Below are 15,358 nucleotides of genomic sequence, written 5' to 3' on the forward strand. Positions count from 1 at the left end.
AACCAGTGGGAGAACCACCTGAGAAAACAGGCTTTGATGCGCTGTCTTTCTCGCTGTCTCCAGCAGCCATCCATCAATGTAAATCAAAAGGACTAAGATCTAGAGGCTGGTAATTCTCCCCCGGTTACTGCTCAGTCGTTTGGTGTGGATCTGGCTGATGGGAGGTAATTTTCTGCCTACACACTCCCCTATTCAGAAATAGGTAAAATTGTGGCCATCACACTCCAGAAAAAATACTGTCAAGTCCATACCCATTGCTTTGTATCTTATAAAACATATAAAACAGCTAAATCTGATCAATTACCACTTCACACACGCACACACGAACTGTAAATTGCTTCCACACTGTAATTAAAAAAAAATTGTCAACCTATGAAGCACTTTCATATTGTAATTTTGTTCAAATCAGAATCTCGTTATGAACAGGTGATATTCTCTTTTCAAGTTGGACGATTTCCTTGAAACATCACCTTCCCTTTGCCGCCATTACATGCCCTATTTCAAAATCATCTGAGAAAATGTTTTTTTTTGTCACAGAAAAGCTCGGATTGATGTCCACAGGGATAAGCCAAAGAGCAAGCTGAGCCCGCTATTTTATGCCAAGCAGTAGCTACGAGCTGTACTCTTTGCTGTTCTTTTGCTTTAATCTATTATTCTGTGGTTGGGCTACATCACCTCTCATCTAAGCCGGCCAAGCAGATGAATGCAAAGGTTCACTCAGGAAATATTTCTGTCTGGATAACGCGCTTTCAAATCCATGTTAAAAGGTATCATTCAGAAATGCGCTTTGGGACTGAATGTGATGCCTCCTAATGATATTCACCAACCACTGAATTAAATTTCCTTCCCCAGATGAAATGGATTTGAATGTAGCTGTCTCAATTGTCCCATTTGCATTCAGTCTCTCTGCGAATTGGCACCAACTGATATCTTTCCTTTCGTCTGTTCATTTTTACTGCGTTTATATACTTTAAAGCTATATTTCTAGATACTAGTGCAGTGCCCGTTCAAAACATGCCTGTTCGAAACGGGCTGATTGCTTGGCCTCCGGTATTGCTGCTTGCATCTTTCTCGAGAACCGCTCATCCAAACAACTTCACACTCGACACTGCATGTCCTTGGGTCCCCAGCAATACACCCGCCAAGTGTGAAGTAGATCGGACGAACGGTTCTCGAGATATGCGAAGGACACACATACAGACAGAGATTCCTTGCTTTATAGTATGATATGACTATATGACTGTATGACTACATTGTGGTAATGCACTTTGAGAAAGACACTGAATGCCTACCTGGTCATTCACTGTCAATCCCAACCCTAAATCAGCTATACTGTATGTCTGAAATGTAAATTAAAACAAAATTAAACCTACATACAATACAATATCTAGTCATTAAAAGTAAAATGTACACTATCTATAGACCACACATAAAAATGTCTTTTATTTAGTGTATTAACAAATTGTTTTATACATTTTATAGACAGTGTTTTTTGTAACTTTTGTTTCACAAACAACAGTATTATAAAAATAAAAGCACATGTAACATATATTGTGATCATGGTGTTTTTTTTTTGTCTCAGCAAATCTGGAGTAATACAGCATCTTTTTTTTTTTTTTTTTTTTTTACAAAAAAGTATGATAGAAAAAAAAGACTGATTTTGCTGTTGTATGGAAAATTGAAAGCAATGATTTACCCATTATGTCCTAGTTTAAAAGGGAGGGCCATGGCAATAAAAAATTGCTTATGCTTATTTTGCACTCATAAAATAAATGTGATGAGCAAAATAAACAAACAAAAAAAAAAAACATGCTGGTGTTGAAATGTTTATATTGTGAAATGATTACATTGCTTGGATAATACTTCATCAGCAAAAGCTTTTGTTTACGTATGTAAGTGGTTAAAATCTGTGCAATCTACAAACGTCAGCACATAGGCAACATGTCAGTGATGATAGAGTTTTAATTTGATACTTGTAACTGTTATTTCATCGTCATCAGAAAAAAAAACGAACAAACTGTGAGGCGGATGTGGTGAAATCCTCCTTAATTCTACGATGTTGTACAAATTCATACGAAAGCTGACATGAGAATCCCAAACGCGCTCTTGAGATCCGTAACGACAATGGAAATGTCCCCCAAACGTCCCTCGCGCCGCTCCGGAATTGCTCTTAACCGTTACCAGGCCTGTGTGATAACCGCACCGCCATCTGTGCAGCTGGACGCTTGCCCACTTATTAACTACATAATTTGGTTGTTTCGTATTCCATTGAGTTGGGCTGTTTGGCGCTGAAAGTCTGCAGCGCTGCCTGGATCCGGACAACATCCGTGGTGGACAGTTTGAGACGGTGCCGCAGCAGACAGGAGAACAGGTCCAGAGGCTGGGGTCCGGGCGGGGACAGCCTGTTGACCCGGTCCCGGATCTCCAGCAGCTGCAGCAGGGCAGAGTCCTGCGATCCCTGAGTATATGGGTAGTCCAGCTGTAAAATCAGGTCCTGGATCGCTTCCGGGTCAAAGTGCATACTGTAACCGTACACCTGGATGCTGTTGATCTTCATGTAGCCCAGGTTCCGTCCCGGTTCCAGGAACTCCAAGGGTTCGTAATAGACCGTCCCATTCCCGTTAACCGACGGCCCCTTGATGCGACTCCGTAGGTAAAAGTGGACCGTCTCGAAAAAGGTTTTCCACTTGTTGCCCAAAGTTAACGTCCAGTTGTAACAGTCCAAGGGAAGGTCTAATTTAGTCCTCTCCCAGTCTGGGTAGCTGTTCTGGTCGATGGGCATGATCCAACTCTCCGAGTGACTGCCGCCAAACGGGTTGATATAGACAGACAGCAAGGGCTCCAGAGTGCTGTTCTTGGTAAGGCAGATCTGTAGAGACATCCCCAGGAGCATGTGGACGTGGTTCGACTTGTACTTGTTGCTCTTCAGCGTCAGCAGCATTCTCTTCCTCCAAGACGGGTCGAACCAGTTATTCAGCCGGACGTCGTTGCTGACGAAGATCCCGTGAATGCTGATGCGGTTGTCGCGCTTCTGCAGCAGGTAGCGTAGCTCCAGGTCCTGCAGGTCCGTCTCGAAGCCTATGTAGTGGTCCGTGGAGTCGGGCACTTCATTGCGGCACTGACCCTGGCTCAGCATGTAGCCCTGGTTGCAGGTCGCGCAGCGCGAGCGGTTCTCGTAGGAGCAGGAGGCGCAGGAGGTGCCCTCGCCCACCATGCAGGGGATCACGCCCTGGCAGGGGGGGTGTTCATAGGGGCAGGAGCAACTCCTGGTCTCCTCCAGGTAGGAGCCGATGTGGTTGTTCTCGCTGCAGTACATGATGGAGAGGATGTAGTTCAGCCAGTAGCTGAACGGCCTGCAACAAAGACGGAGCAGCATGTAAGATTTTGAGGTAAAAAACACTCAAGTATAGAATACTAAGTCTCATGTAAAACATGTAAAAACAATATGTAAACAGTTCTTAAAACCCTAAGGTTCCTCATGCAGGACCATCATTAGAAACACGTTTCACGGCCAAGCTTTGTTCAAACCCACAGAACTTTATTTGAAATTCTAGTCAAGATCCTAAGGTTTCCAAAGACACTAAATGCTTAATTACAGGGCCATGTGTATAAAATGGTGCACCATTTGTTGGTTTGAATATTTCACTTAATATAAGCAGTTGTAGCTTTAATGAAGCAGTGAAACAAGCAGATACAGACTATGTACAGTATATTGTTGTACAGTTTGGAAAAAAATGTTTTTTCTAACTTTGAAGCTACTTAAGAAATTTAAGGGGAAACTCAGGGTGCAAGGGGTTTAATTTTTTTTAGACTTGCTCAAAAACTGAAAATTAAAACATATTGGTGCTCTTGTCATGTGGGGACTGATTGAAAGGCCATTTTGGGTCTTTTGACAAAGTTTTATTTCTGATTTATATACATCAGATCTAGAGTGAGTGACCAGGAGCATAACAAACAATTGTAAAATATTTTATTTATTCTAAAAGGAAAGTTCCAATGGTAAGTCAGAATTCCTCCAAGATTGTTTGTAAGAAAGGACCAGATGGTGCACATGAAAAGGACATAATACTCTAAATCAATATTTCACAAAGTTTTTTTTTGTGCAGCAGTGGGGATTGGATGTAATTTTTGTTTTTGTTACACATCTGTGCCTGTTTTGGATCCAGTTTTGTTCTCTAGCAGTGTTGGCAATTCTCTTGTTGCGGTGGTGGACCGCTGCCGAATGAATTTAGGGGAAACACTGTTGTATATAAGCAATCTACATTCAGAAAACATATTTAGACGGAAAGCCTAACAATTGTCCAAACAGTTGTTTGACTGAACAATGGTATGGTTGCAAAGTGCATGGGGCACTGGGCATTTCACCAAGCAATTTTAAGCTTTCATGATAAATATGAGCTGAAAGACAATAATAAAAACAAAAAAGTCAAACACAATCTATCTCTACAAATTCACAAACCAGGTTTGGAACAAATATGAGGCGTATTCCAGTATTAGATTTTCTGGAAGACTATTTCTTATTTCTACACAGAGACAGAAAGTGCCGTGTTTTTCCCCCCCACCGAACCTCTGATGAGACACAAACGATAAATGTTGCATGCATGTGAATATACATAGCACAGTACATGGAGAATTGATAACAGTGAGTAGTAGTAACTTCAAATAAAAACCTTTCTCCTTCCTTTCTCCTCTCCTTTGATCTAATACAACATAATTTGATACAATTTGATTTGATTCAACGCCATGAAGAGCGACACAGATTTTACTTATATTTGTCCTTATTTGACTGTGGTTGGGACTCCTGGTTATCAACATTATCCAGCAATGAAACACATATGTCAACGTTAGCATGATAATGGCATTAGAATTACATATAGGCAAAACACACCTGTATAAAACAACAGGAATTTTTGGCCAGTTGCACATTTTATTGTAACACATTATGTGCCTGTGTTATATTTACTGTGATATTTCAGTGGAGCTTAACCACATAAATGAAGTTATTTATCATAATGAATTTATGAATTTCTCCTGCATTTTACATTCGTAAAGCAATGGGAACATTTGACCCACTGCAAGAAATATGAAAATCTTCCATTCCACCCGACCAAAAAAAACCAACAATAAAGACAGGGCTAATTACTCCTTATAATATAAAGCACCCAAATAGAACCACTGTCGAACTGACAGTGCTTTTGTAAATTTAACAGATTGTGACCAATTGCAATGATAAAATGCAATGGCAGGACATTGAGACTGCCGTTGCAATAGGTTTGCTGTAAAACATAAACTCAAATGTATCACTAAGGGCATGTGTGTTAAGTGTGAAAAAGCTGAGAATAATTATCATGCAGAAAACTTCAATCATGACCTTCAAACAAGTTTGAATGCATAAGCCATCAAGTCATTCCACCACAATATTCCCACATCATGTGAATGCAGCATAAACCACAGCCATATTCACCAAGGGAGGGAGGTAGTTGTTGCAGAGTGTGACATAGAGGGAGAAAGAAAGATGCAAAAGAAAGATACTCCGATAGACAAATCAATAATCATGACTTTGATTGTTGAAAGGAGTTTCCCCGGCCGATTTGTTAAGGATGGCCCACAACTTTCTCTCAGTCCCGTATGTTTGAATCAGTAGACCTGGCTCGGTTTCTCCAATCTGAATCAAATAATCATTACACCCCTACTCACTACAGATAAGCCTTTCATAACTTAATCCATTAAATAAAAATTAAAAAAAAACCAAAAACAACAACAAACTCTGCTATCTTTAGCTGGAATTGTGAGCCATGGACTCTGTGCATATCTCGCCTCCACAATGGAAGCTGTGCACAGCGGGAGCGGAAGTAGTCCCGTCATCCTGACTCGCGCTCTGGCAGCAGGATACGTAAACTGTCATGGAAATGCAGCGACCAGTAGGGGCCAAAGAGCAGGTGGGTGTTCACCAAACAACCTGTTCATTTTCTGTCAGCCCATTTCACACAGACCAGCCTCCTTCTAGAGCCACGGATACAATTTTCAGTAGCGGGTAAAACAACTTTTTCTGCAGCAGAAGACAGGCACTACAATTTCTCCATTAAAAGCAACATTTATTTACTTGGTGAACCACAAAAGCAACATATCAGTTGTTTTGTGCGGCTGCATCACTGCCATTCTGACACCTCTTGTATTGCCCCAGACAGTATAGCTCAAAAAAGTATTGCTCTTCTTATCTCAAAAAAAAGAAAAAAAAAGAATAGAAAGTTACAACAGGAAAATAAACTCCACAATGGATTTGCAGCATAAGCTACAAAGAATGTTTTTTTTTTTTCCTGTTGACTTTTTTATCATCTGACGAAGACCATAATGCTTCAATACATGAATAATGGCTGACAAGATGCATGAATATTCTCTTTACAAAAAAGGAAAAACAAATCCACCATGAACTAGGTCATTACACACAAGGCAATATGGGAAATATGCCATGGAATAGAGGAAATGACTGTATTTTGAGCTTTTTAAAAAAAAAAAAACAGGATTCATCTTGTCTAAATTGAGCTTATATCCCCCTGACAGTGACTATGGGCTGATTTTGTCAAATGCAATATGTCTAAGATACATTCCATAATGAAACGATTTTGATGTAGAGAAAAGTGTCACAGTTTCATTCGGGGCGGTCATCTAGGCTTATATCTTGTGTTCTGACTGGTTGGCTTTTAACTCCTTTAAGATAAAGTAACAGGTTCCTTAGTAACAGAGATATATCAAACTATTAACTCTCATCACTACCAGTGTTTCTCTTGTCACTGCATTGCAAATCTGTCTAAATTTGTCTCATCTACCATTAATGTCTTCATCAATACAATTAAAAATTAGAATCAGACAAAATCCACACAGCTTTGCATGTGTGGATTTTGCACACCATCAGTTTATGGACAAATAGAATTTTTATATCTACAGACCCTATAATTCATCAATAACATCTTCATCTAACCTGAACATTCAAATTAAAGGGATACACTGAGTTATTGGGAGATTGTTCTGTTCTGTCAACTTACCTGTTAATTGATGAGAACATAGACACCAAAATCATGCATGTGTCCCCGCTAGATCGACTAAAACTTTAGTATACACTATGTTGAGTGATAGAAGGCCACTAGCATTATCTCTAAAATGAGAAAATAAGAACTTGGAGCAGCACTAAAACTAAATGCGAAGTAATTTTACATTAGCTGCCAAGTCTGGCAGTTTTGCATAGGAGATTGGCAAAGTTTACATGAAATATGATCTAAAATTAACATACTGTTTTGAACTAGCAGGGACTACTTTCCCTGTTTCTATAGGAAGTGAAGGTGGTGGGTGATGGGAGACTGTGTACAGCTAAAAATCACTGTGCAGCCAATGTATTTGCTTATCTGAAATAGTTCCAAAAATAAACCTGGCTAGCTAGCCTCAGCTATATTGAGGTAATGATATCTAACTTAAAATGTATTAATCTACATGTCATATAATAACACCTGCTAACAACTTCTTACTAAAAGGTCAGCCTTCTTACTTTGGAATAACGTTAGTAGCCTACTATCACTCAGCATGCTAAAGTGTTAGCATGGAGCCTACTATCACTCAGCATAGTGTATGCTAAAGTGTTAGCATGGAGCCTGCTATCACTCAGCATAGTGTATGCTAAAGTGTTAGCATGGAGCACCTGAGCCAACAATACACATGGATGATTTTGGTGTCTGTTCTCATCACTTAACAGGTAAGCTGACCAATGGGACAATCTCCTGAAAACTCTACCAACTACCAACTTTCACTGCACAGATGCACAGCTTAGATTCCCTGGATGTAGAAGAGACTTAGGCTGGGAGTCTGGCCAAGTCATCAAATGTGACAGTACAGCTCGCTTCACTAAGGCCTCAGTTGGATAGCAAAGCGCTAATGGATTGTGTTTATTATTAGCATAATGCCTAGTTCAGGGGATAACAAAGAGATACGTACTACCGAGTGGGCTGAAGTGAATAAATGAGCGCTGACGTTCACACCTTGGTTTAAACTACTTGTGATGAGGCTGCAGGCTTTGGTATTTTTTGCTCATTTTCACACACACACATACACAACCACACACACACACACACACACACACACACACACACATATACACACACTCACTGCCACTTCCACCTCCACACCCATGTCAACAGAAAGGTCAGCAGGAATACTTATCAGCTTCTCACCTCTCCCTCAGCATAATAATTTTGGGCTGCGTTCGACACCTCTTGCTGAGCGTGAAGAGCTTGTGCACGATGCGCCGGGCTTTGCTCAGGAGCTGCTGGCTGCTGAGCTCCAGCTGCCGGTAGCGCTGGTGGACGGCCGGCTCCGTCTTCCAGAAGTACTGGATGGCAGACGCGTTGAGGGCGTAGAACGTGGGGAGCCTCCGAACGAAGTTCTGGAACTCATCTGAAAGGCAAAGAGAGGCGCGGAGAGTTGAGCACCCCCCTCCTCTAACTCCAAACTGACTCACTCCCTTTCCTTTTTTTTTTTCATTCTTACCCAAATATATTCGGCCGCTACCGTCAGAGCAAATGAGAGAATCGTTTTGCGGGGACCACATGGGCTCGGGAGCCGCGGGGCAAACTGGAAGTGATATTGTTTGACGCATATGCTAATGGGAAGAGGCAGAACTAAATTTGGGGTTGGGGTACGTTTCATTATTTTTTTTTCTTTCTTAATGAACAGCCAACAGCTTTTCCAGGGCTTAGTATGCAGGTTTCGGGAGCAGCGGCCAAAACCGACGGACAAAGGATAATATCTTTCGGGGCTTTCAGCGGGCTCTCAGACCTGCTGTCTGCCGGGCACACACACCGCCGAATAAACAGATTACACTTCCAAGGCATTCAATAACAATATCATCATCATCACCACCGCGATCCGTTATCTGGGAAAATCAATACGGGCGCATCGCTGATGAGAAAATGACCGCGCTGTTTGTAATTAGTTAAAGTCATCTTGATAATACAGCATCTGATTAGAAAACCTATTTAGAGTCAATGGCTTCCCCGGTGATTACTCAAGGTGTATTACATGTTGCTGTGAAATTAATAAGGTGATTAAACGGCTTGTAATGAAATATATTAAAGGGTTTTAGCGGTCGCTTTCCAAGGCCTACATTTATAAAGAGAAGAGAGGGAGAGAGGGAGATGCTCGACTGCAAATGATGTATAGTTTCCCCATCTCTGTTTCCTTGATGTCTTAGGTAAAGATTATTAGCATATTTATTTATCTATTTATGTATTTACATGTCCATCGCTGTAAGTAAACCGGACGATACTGCCAAGTTTCAAGGGGAAAAGGGGGGGAAACTACCAGTCCGCTGCCAACACTCGAAAGTCATTTCGCCACCGAGACGATGACACCTCATCCCCGCCAGCCCCGTCTCTTCCCCTCCCGTTATTATCTTGTCAGCCGCTGAACCCGTCGAGGTAACAACGCTTCCCTTTTGTATGACTTACAAAAAAAAAACCCATAGAAGACGCTGTCAGATTTCGGAGGTGCGCGGTTCTGCAGGAGGCGCAGGCAGGCAGTGTGTGTGTGGGCATTATTAAAAATGTCACAACCTCAGAGAAGAGGCTCAATGAGGATGGGGGTGTTGGCTGGTATCAAGAGGCTCAGCCGGTATTCTGAAATTAGCCAAATTATGAGCTTACAATTCATTTTAGAAGTGAATTCTATTAGCCGGGTGATTTTTTTTAAACTCCTTCATTAAATGTTTACAACACATGGAAAAACAAACATTTTAGCCTTGGATTAGAATACATACTGTAGGCTATTTACTAGTCAGTAGAGCTTGACCCTTAGTCTCTCTCTGACTATTTCAGTATAGTGTTATGAATATCATGCTCAAATAAAAAAAAACTGCACACAATTCTGCTTCTTAAATTCAAAGTAAATTCAAAACAATGGCAGTGAAGTTCAGCCATCCTCAAATGTTCGAGCTAAGAAGCTGCTGTATCAAGCAGGGGTGTCACTTACCTGATTAATATTAATGATATTAATATTCATATTAATCAAGTAATTAACAGCTGTGCTGATTCAAACATAAGTGAAAGCTGGGAGGGGGGGATTGTTAGCAAATATATTGCTACTCTTTGACCAGGGAAACCCGATTTAACTGTCAAAATAATGAATATTGATTCCTCTATTGGTGTCATTAATTGTTTCTCTATTAGTGCAAACATATTAGTGGGCCCACAGGGTCTCAAGGCAGTTTGTTTTTAATAAATACAGTATTGTAACTTAGCTTGCTACAGTTCTCAGGGCACCTCGCTGCTTAATGGGGAACGCCACACATTTTCAGTGAAATATCTCTCTCTCTGCCCCTCGGGGAGCACGGTGATCATAGGCAAAAAAGTGCGAATTGGGTCTAGAGCTGGAGCTGCCAGGCCCAGCTGGGTCAGGTCACATGGGTGGCTCGCGCACCTCGGATGCTATTTTGGCACGCCTGCTTTCCAGTCCAATGCTGTGTCAATGAGAGTTGGGATCTAAGACCTGAACCTGGCGATTTGACAGGAAATATTTGAGTGTCCCCATGCGAGTGAGCCAAATAATTCAGATGTGTTATTTGTTTTGCAAAAGAAAAAGCAATATCTCACGAAGATCCACTGATATTCTCTATTTTTGATCGCAGTACTCCCCGAGGGGTACAGAAAGACATATTTTACTATTGGAAATTGGCAGCATTCCTCTTTAAGTTATTGCCGGCTCTGCCCTAATCAAGTTGCCCTTAAAACAGATGGATGTAGCCAACAATAATAGACTCAAACCAGCAAAGTGCACTGAAAACCTATGAGTGCAGCTTGCACTAATGGCTTAAAAATAACAAGATGCCTTAGGAACCGAGCGCTAGCTATAAAAGGTGATCTAGTGTTAAGGAGTAACATTCAGAACAAACCTGTTGGGTGATATGCCTGCGTTCTGGGATTCTATCCAGCCAACATTAAATAAGCAGAATATGCAGAAATCAAGTTTCTGTAAAAGAGTTTCTGTAAAAGCTTTGCTGTAAGCAACGACAAGAGCAGGTTTCTGGGGTTTGTAGTACAGGCCACTGCCCTGTTTTGACCAAATACATGTGTGAACCAGCCACATCAAAAGCTAACCTCAGAAGACTTTTCTTTTCAAGACATGGAGATCAAAAGCTGCACTATGCAATTTTCACACACTGGGGGCCCCAAATGGCAGTGAGAGGTGACCGTTTGAATTTTGACGACTTCAACACTCAGATATCATGTAGCGTGATGTCAGTAAACGGCGCACATCGTGCTCGTGTTTACCAAGCCGGCTGGTTTGCGATCTCGTTATACCAAGGGATGCCAAAGGAACGAGGGAGGAGAAAGATCTATCGTTTTCTGTAAAAAAAAAAGTGGGAAAACATTTTCTCTGGACAGAGTGTTCGCTCGCTGCTGTTTAGGAGACAGCTTTGTATTTCGTTCTTAAGTTTTAATTCATAAAGTTTTGATTCATTTCCCACCAGTTACCATACCCAACACCAAAATATAATTTGGACAAATGTGGTGAATCAACAGAATCTCAATCAGGGTAAATGGGATGCTCTTCTCTTGCAGCCCCACTCCATGATATTGCCTGATTTGTACATAATAACCTTGCACAACACAGCTTTAAAATGGGTCTTATTACATCCAGATACACAGAGTATATTTGCTGTAATTGTCCTTTGCTTGCTTTCATTTCCTTTCTGTCTTTGTTTTCTTTGCCTTTCAAATCTGCGAGCAATAAGGGGGTCATTTTTCCGACAGTGGGAGGGACACGGACACTGAAACACTGACCTGACTCCATAAAGTCTTGGTTGGCCATGTTCCAGGAATCTCTGATGTGCAGCAGGCTGGTCTCCATAGCCCTCAGATCCACCTCAGGGCAATTACACTGGGGGTAGTCCGCGCTGCACTGGCACCAGCAGTCGCTGTCCCGGCACACGAACTGGCCCTCCTCATTACATCCGATATAGCTGAGAGCCGCCTGCACAAACCGAGCCCTCAGGTACTCTGGCAGTATGGCCTGGAGGCCTGGGGCAAGGACAGATAAGGGACAGAAGCATGGAAATGTCACACGGACACCTGAAGTGGGAATTGTAAATACTTTAGGTGTTGCATAAAAATGTGTTGTACGCTCGATCTGTAAAGAGCGGCACCGATTTTCTCTTGTTTTTTTTGCCATGCTTGGCATACGCTCGGCGTCACATGCAATACACAGACATTCACTTAAAACTGTATTTTTACTATGCGGTTCTGCTACTTTTGTTCTGATTCATAGTTGTCTGGGAGTCACTTCAGAACTCTGCAGCATGCATGGCAAGAAAAGAAAGACTGATTGAAGCTAAATTCGTTCTGACATTCTCGTGTTGCACTTATAGGCCTGCCAGAGAACAGACACTGTGACAATTCCATCAGAAATTGGGAAGGGGGTGGGGGGTCAATTATGGATGGCCAACCTTGCAAATGAATCTTGTTTTCAGGGCTCTGAACCAGAACGGAGCTGACAGAGTCGAGGTTGTCATAGTTACTGCATCCAAGAGGGCCCGTCCTTGTTTCGGTCACCTAAAGGGAGGAAAACAGAGGCACATGACAATAATCCATACTGTGAGAGGAACCCACTAACGTCATTAAATATACAGAGAGACGCGTGAAAGAAAGAGAGGAAGAAAAAGTGCGAGAAAGCAGGAGGCTGAATGTCATGTAGAACAAGATTAACAATACCCTTTCCCCATCACTTTCTCCTCTTCTGAGAAACAAAATATATTACACATTAGTTAGACTTCTCCACTCTGCAAATCATATTTAGGATAATGACTTTGGGAACTAGAGGGGGCGGAAATTGAGTTGTGATAAAGAGCCCCGGAGTAAAACTTAATGGGTGTGTTGTGGTGTGATCTGTCAAATGATAGAGCAAATCCATCTCTACAATGTGTTTACCCATTACAATACCCATTGATACCCATAACATGCTAAAATCCATTGTGATGCCACTTTAAGGATGTCCCATTCAATTATATCCACACTTGAGTATTCATGTAATTGCTTGGTGCAAACTTGGTACATTATATTGAGTATAAAGTGTGTCAGATGTGGCGTAGATGCTATTGTGAAAACATGCTGTTTCGCCACTAATGCATAAAGTTAATAATTATTCATTCTTACATTACACTACACTGACATTTTGTGAGTTTGGCCCATTGGTCACCTTACCCAATATGAGAGGATTGGCACCAAAATCATCTGAGTCCAGTAAATTCCCTCCCTCTGGCGCACATGCTAATGCTTTAGCATGCTAACGGTCTGTGTGTAACTTCCTGCAACAACTCAACTCTCGCGAGACTTGGTTACACACAGACCGGATCAAGCGAAAGGTAAAGAAAAACGTTTCATTTCTCTGTAGGGTCCTTTCCATAATGTTGTCAGACACTTATAATAACAATCTGAGCCTGTCAGTGGCAAAAACAAGAACTTTTAGTGGACGTACGTTGACGGTGCGATTTGCCCCATCGGATTACATTGCAGCTCGTTTCGCGGCTGCCGGCTGAAGCGATCTCACTCAATACTGGACCAATTTCAAAAATTGTTGTCCCCTTTAGTCACTTAGACACAAAAAGATGGGAAAATAGGGTCCAGGTTGAAAAATACCGAAGTTACCCTTTAAGTAATTAGTAAGTGAGAAAATGAGAACTTGTAGCAGCTCTAAGGCTGGATGGTTAGTTCATTTTAATGATGCGTTCAAACCTGCCAGGCTTGTTTAGAGGACTGGTACAATAGACTTATAAATTTGCCAAAAGATGAATTCTTTGAAACTACTTTGAAACTTGCTTTGTTTACCTAGGAAGTTAGCCAGACTTCACCATGAATATTGAGGTTGTTTTGAAGATTGAGATTTTGTTTCCAGAAGTTGAGAAGCCATAAAATAAAAAAACAACACCAACTTTGGGTTACTAAAACGTTTATCTTCATACTTTGGAATGCTAATTGCGTACTGTATGCTAAAGTGTTAGCGTGTGCACCGGACGGAGCTATCTACCAGAGACACAGAGATGATTTTGGTGCCAATCCTCTCATCACATATTGGGTAAGGTGACCAACGGGCCAAACTCCCAAAAAGTCAGTGTAGTCCTTTAATGCAAGGCCAAGATATAAGAGGCATACTAAGTGAGCTACATTAAGCAGAAAATAGACTGTCGTAAGAAGCTTAGGGGTCGAAGCGACTTTCATTTTTTACACAGAATGATGAGGACACGCAATGAAAAAAGAAATCCTTTCAAAATGAAGTGGGTGGAGAGGATGTGGAGTCAACCAAAGAAGCTGGGCAAAAAATAGGAAGTGAGCAACGGAGTTCAGTGGAAACAGAATACCTTTGGAGATAGGCACAGAAAGATCCTACAAGTTTGCGTCGCATCTTGAAACCTCCGACTACACCCGAGCCTCAAAGACAGAACACTTTTGTGCTGACAAAACGCAAAAAAAAAAAAACACAACCCACTGTAGAATCTCTCCTCTCCTTTGAGCTCGTGGTTAGATCGTTCACAATCGCAGCTCAATCATCCCTGACAAAAGCCTGATTTAGAGCACGCGTGTATCTAGGCTCCTCGGGCAGCAAAGACAAACTGCCAGCCTGAAGGGAAATCCATCTCCTTCGCTGTCACCGGCGAATTATTGCGAAACACCATGACGGCTTCTTTTAATATTTTCCCAAAGGCCCAATAAAAGTAACCACATCGCCTCGCTAGATTAATGACAGCAACTATGGTATCCAGCCAGCAGAAAAAAGGGACACTTTTCCCTCGGTGGGCAGAAAAGTTGTACATCTACTTTAAGGTCAATGAGGATACTGAGTACAGTGTGATATGGGGAAGAAGAAAAGCTGAGATTTGTGTACTGTATGCACTGTATTGTATGCAGAAAAGCCAGTCATCGGATTCCTACTGTGCAACACCTGGCTGAGGAAAACCTTGGTTTATTTAAACAGCTAAAAGCCACTGTATTCAATTTGCAATCATTGAAATATATATTCTTTTTGAATATGATGGTGTGATGATTTTCAGCGGCACGGAAAATCAGTAACCCCAGATGAATAGAGAGTACAAAACGGGCGTGAGGGAGGAGGAGGAGGAGGAGAGAGAGAGAGAGAGAGAGAGAGAGAGAGAAACTTTGAGTTCCATTCTCCTCCTTTTTTTTTTTTCTTTTTTTTTATTGATGTGTCAACGCAATTAATTAAATTCCGAGCCGCCTCCACAGGGATCCGCAGATTAATTTCTAACACAGACAGATGTCCAACTTAAAGGGAAAATTGACCGAATGTGAATCTAAAGATGGCT

General features: G+C 41.6%; 1 protein-coding gene across 1 annotated transcript in view; it reads right to left on the reverse strand.

The window, feature by feature from the left end:
• Positions 1–1,701: 1,701 nt before the first annotated feature.
• The window catches only part of brinp3a.1 (bone morphogenetic protein/retinoic acid inducible neural-specific 3a, tandem duplicate 1), a 38,931-nt gene continuing 25,274 nt past the window's right edge, over positions 1,702–15,358 (reverse strand). Inside the window, exons 4-7 of the mRNA XM_071900763.1 lie at positions 12,488–12,593; positions 11,826–12,062; positions 8,220–8,442; positions 1,702–3,353 (exon numbers count right to left, since the gene is read on the reverse strand). Of these exons, the coding sequence (XP_071756864.1) occupies positions 2,237–3,353; positions 8,220–8,442; positions 11,826–12,062; positions 12,488–12,593 (1,683 nt within the window). The 3' untranslated portion in view covers positions 1,702–2,236. The remainder of the gene's footprint in view (positions 3,354–8,219; positions 8,443–11,825; positions 12,063–12,487; positions 12,594–15,358) is intronic.

The sequence above is a fragment of the Centroberyx gerrardi genome, chromosome 9, assembly GCF_048128805.1.
Source record: "Centroberyx gerrardi isolate f3 chromosome 9, fCenGer3.hap1.cur.20231027, whole genome shotgun sequence".
Lineage (NCBI taxonomy): Eukaryota > Metazoa > Chordata > Actinopteri > Beryciformes > Berycidae > Centroberyx > Centroberyx gerrardi.